Source organism: Gossypium raimondii, chromosome 3 (assembly GCF_025698545.1).
Source record: "Gossypium raimondii isolate GPD5lz chromosome 3, ASM2569854v1, whole genome shotgun sequence".
In the NCBI taxonomy this organism is placed as follows: domain Eukaryota; kingdom Viridiplantae; phylum Streptophyta; class Magnoliopsida; order Malvales; family Malvaceae; genus Gossypium; species Gossypium raimondii.
In genome coordinates, this window is record NC_068567.1 from 7,738,140 (window position 1) to 7,742,828 (window position 4,689).

Consider the following 4,689-nt stretch of genomic DNA (forward strand, 5'->3'; position numbering starts at 1 on the left):
ATAGAATTTAACAGAAAAAGTAGACAGCAAAGGGATGATGAATTTGAGGATCATTAGGACATTGCCATTGAAAAATACTACATTTATATATAGGAAATTATTTTATTTATTTGTGAAGCATTGGTCTGAGCTGGTTGGAAGATACAATATAGTAGCCTACATGAAAATAATTTTGTATACCAAATTTTGGTTGGAATGCGCTGCCAGTATGACTTTTAACATCCAACAACAAACAAAACAAAGCCTTATCATTTTGCAGTTCTTTGTAATTCTAACCCAACAACAACAAATCAAAAACCAATGCAAATTTGCAAACACTTCCAAGTGCAGAAAATGTTGGTAACTAGTAAATGATAGCAGATTACTCAAAACCCCTTTGCATTTTTGTATAAATAGCTCTCCACTATCAATCAAAATGCTAAAATATCTAGAATAAAGAAATCCCATAGTTCAACTTGTTTCTTGGGACATTGGGCATAAAACTTTCCTTCCACTCTAGTAATAAACATGGGTCAAAATTCAAAAACAACATATAGTGTGGAAACATTAATGCCTTCGTTGCTTTGCTCGCTTGAACGTTTGACGACCTTTTATCTTCCATTTCTCATTTCCGGCTGGTCGATTACGTTCTTCAATCTCCCGAACCTTGCGCTTCCTGTAAAATAGTTGACAGACAATGAGTGGTTCATCACTATCGTGCAAAAGCATTCTTGCCTAAATAATAATGACAATAATAAAAAGATAGCAACAATGTTTGACTATGAAGAAGTTGATACATGGTACTCTCTTCCGTTTTTTGGTACTCTCTTTCGTTTATGTATGCGGATTAGACGCTTATCTAAGGCATGCCACACTAACCAATTCAGTAGTTATGAGTTGTGACAATAGTATATTCTTAGAACTTCTTTATTTCTGCAACAGCGGAATTGGTAGTATTTTCCAGGCCAAACTCTTCTTATTCAATCACGGAACTAGGTATTATACAATGCTATCAAGCATTTAACTGGAAATAAATGACATCTGAAGGAACTTATCAATCCAATATCTCACCTGTATTGCCTAACAGCAGGGTCAGAAAGCAGCTCATCAGCAAGGGTTGGCTTCTTCTCCTTCTTTGTCATTCTACCTGAGTAGTAGTCTGTCACAGATTCTACCACAGTTCCCACCTGCTTGATTGCCAAAGATTAAATATTGCAGATAAACCAATTAGGATGCACATAAAATAGAAGGACAATAAAAACAACACAAAGTCTCATCATGTCCTCGTGTATTGCTTTGCATTATACTAAAGTAGTAAACTTGCCTGGAAATACTTCGGCAGTGCTTTGGATTTTGATTCCTTTTTATAGTGTCTCTTGGGATCAATGGCTCCCCTCACCTGTATCACAAACACACACAAGTAGCCAATGCCAAGAATTAGGCCCATTGGAAACCATGAACATTTAATATCCTAAAACAATAAACCCCTAGAATAAAAAATCTAGTCAAGTAAAATTCAAACTAAAAATCAAGGCAATTATCTTGGTAGGGTCATTAGTTTTGAACATGAACTGAAGATATGGCAATCAACCATCGGGTATAAAACAACATGATCCACTTTTGTCAAGGTGTGCAACTAGGCGCACCTGCGCCTTAGCATTATGCAACAAAAGTGCCTCAAACCCATTCAGGTGAGGCATATTTGACTAGGTGCACATTTTTGTAAGGCAATAGGCATAGAAAAGATCCATATGATTGAAGTTCTCTTTAATTTCTTTTATTTTTCACTTTTTTCGTTTGATAAACCTTTAATTAGAAAAGGAATAATATCAAACCCTATACTTCTCAATATTTGAGCATTCAACAATAAAAATTGACCATGAGGAAATCATGCACATTGGACAACAAAAAATGTTCAAATTTTTGTAAATAAACTAGACCATACTTTAGATTTCACTATATATCTTAAGCTATATACACACATGCAAAAACTCACACACATATAGAGCTTCACTTCACTTGGGTTAGCACTTGTTTTGCGCCTTGCACCTAAGGTAACATAAGGGTTTTAGTGCCTAAAGTGTGCCTTGCGCCCTAGACAAGGCTCAACATCAAAAAAGCGAATGCTGCAAAAGATAAAATTTACAAAGATACATAAACAAATGGGAATGCAAAAGAGCACCTTGAGTAATTGAAGATCTTTCTTCAACTCTGGGGTGAGAGTTGGCGCAGGCATATCAAACCTGTTGAAGTAAGAATTGGGAGTTATATGTGGGCGGGTAAAAAAAAAAAAGGCAAAAAAGGGGGAAATATGACGAATACCAGGCGGTGCCAGCAGTGTCTTTGACTTGCTTTCTGAGCAACTTGTTAACCTTAGAAGGATCATTAGGCGGTAGAAAAAGGCCATCGATGAGTTGTTGATTGGGTTTCCAGAGGGAAGTGCTTTGGGGCTCATTCCGGGATCTAGAAACAGACCCAGAACCAGACATAGAGGTGGTTTTAGATTGGAAAGGCAATGCAGGGAGCTTGGGCTCCCATCTCAGACCAATCACCGCCTTACTTTCTGGCATGTGTATCCTGTCGCTCAAGTTGAAAGTATGAGATTTGAGGAAATAAAGCAATGTTCCAAGCAAGATTTCAAAATAGAGGTGGCGAAGCTAGCGGCACTGTTCGCCACCGCCAAAGACATCAATAGCGCTGCAAATCAATTTACATCAATAGCAGCGGATCCCGGCCGCAAATAACAGTCTAACAGACAATAAGGGGATAACTGTTCGCTACTTCAGCTGAACCGATAGGTTTATAAAAAAATCGATAAAAAAGAGTAACAAGCAATAGGATCGAAAACAGGAAACCAAATATAGGAGAGTGTAAATAGAAATCAACCTTCAAGTTTAGGGTTTCAAAAAATTACCTTATTTAATTTCGAGGTCAGTCGGAAATTTGAAGGCAAGAGAGGGTTCACGATGCTGTGACAGAGTGGTGGCGAGAGGTTTGTTTGGCGGCGGGGAATGTGTGAAGAGGGTTGGACAGGGTCGGAAAATTTTAGTGAGATCTTTTATATTGTAATAGTCAATAGTAGAGGTGTTCATGCGCCGGGCGGCCCGGCCTGGCCCGACGGCCCGCCTAAAATATGGGAGGGTTTGGGTAAAAATATAAGTAGAAATATGGGTTTGGGCAAAAAATGAGGCCGTTTAAAAAGCGGGTCAGCCTCGAACACGACTTTTTGGCCCGGTCTAGCCCTACTGGCCCGAATATAATAAAAAATATATATTTTTTATATTTTAAAATATTTTAAAATATTTTAAAAATATTTTTATTTTTTAAAAAAATTGGTGTTTATTTTTAAAAAACGGGCAGGCGGCCAGGCTCTGGCCTAAGAAATTTTCTCGGGCGGGCTGGACAAAATGTCGGCCCATATTTGGCCGGGCGGGCCGCCTAGTATCTGGCCAAAATTTTTATGGGCCGGCTGAACTGGCCCTACCTACCATGAACACCTCTAGTCAATAGACAGTTAGTTCGTCAAATCATAAGGGTAAATTATGTGTGATTTAAATTTATGTTTTTGGTGGTTGAATTTCAAAAAGTTATGATATGATGAATAATATTATTAATTTGTTATATTTTGGTCATTAACGGTGTAGTGATTAAAATGTCAATAATCGATAATGATAATAACTTAATTATAATTTTTTTTAAGTTTCATGAACAAAACGTAATTTAAAATATTCAGAAGTGATTCAATTCATAGTTTACCCTAATACTAAGTTTAGGCTCGACCCTGGGGTCGTTTGGAAGTGTGGCCGTCCTGGGCGTAAGGTTAAAAGATGTTCAAAATATTGTTTTCTAGTTTTTAAGGGCTCAAAATTTTTTAACTTTTAAAAGTCAATTTTTTTTACCAATTTTTAAGGGGTCAAAATTTTTTTACCACATTTTAAGGGACCTAAAATTTTTTTTCTCCAACTTTTAAGAATCTAAAACCTCATTTTGTTAGCCCCAAAAATATCAAGAATAGGACTGAATAAATGGCCAAAATGTCAAGAATTGATAATCCTAGTGACCATATCATAACATTTTTAAAGTTTGATGAACAAAACGTAATTTAAACCATACATAAGTGATTCAATTTATAGTTTACCCTAATAATAATAAGTTAAATTTATACTACTTATAAACTTTGTTACGAGGTACAAGGAATCAATTAAGGCTATCTTTGATAACATGAAAAAATAAGTATTAAAAAATAAGTTATAAAATTTATTTAATATATTACTTAAAATTAAATATAATTAGATTGTTTAATATAAAATAATATGATCTTAAATGAAATAAAATAAAATAAAAATATAATCGAATTTATTCTCTCTTAAGTGAGAAAATTTACTTATAATTTTTATTCTTTTGTAGAAAAATAATAACCTAGTAGTTTAAATCGTTGAAAAATATTAATGTTTAGTTGATTGATTTTTTTTTGACATTTTATCATGGTCTCAATTGAAAAGGATTTAAAAATTGAAAGAAAACTTCAACTTTTTAAATGAATTTTATTATAAGAATGTTTATGTTTTTCAATAATTTTATAACTTTTTTAAAAATAATTGAAATTATAGTTTTAATATAAATCTCAAAATAGATGATTGGTTAAGTTAAATATTTAAAATTCTCTGTATAATTCCATCCTTAGTGTTGATTTTTTTTTAGTTTTTATAT

The 4,689-nt window shown here is 34.2% G+C and overlaps 1 protein-coding gene across 2 annotated transcripts; it reads right to left on the reverse strand.

Annotated features, from left to right (window-relative positions):
• Positions 1 to 361: 361 nt before the first annotated feature.
• Positions 362 to 3,030, reverse strand: LOC105796962 (rRNA-processing protein fcf2). Of its 2 annotated transcripts, none has more exons than XM_012626837.2 (6): positions 2,894 to 3,030; positions 2,302 to 2,556; positions 2,162 to 2,222; positions 1,304 to 1,378; positions 1,051 to 1,166; positions 362 to 655 (listed from the first exon to the last, which is right to left on the reverse strand). In XM_012626837.2, the coding sequence occupies exons 2-6, from the start codon at positions 2,547 to 2,549 to the stop codon at positions 547 to 549; spliced, it is 609 nt and encodes a 202-aa protein (XP_012482291.2). In that variant the 5' UTR covers positions 2,550 to 2,556; positions 2,894 to 3,030; the 3' UTR covers positions 362 to 546. The 2 variants fall into 2 exon arrangements, with proteins under 2 accessions (XP_012482291.2, XP_052484034.1); XM_052628074.1 differs by having other exon boundaries at positions 2,302 to 2,676; positions 2,894 to 3,014.
• Between the last annotated feature and the right edge of the window lie 1,659 nt (positions 3,031 to 4,689).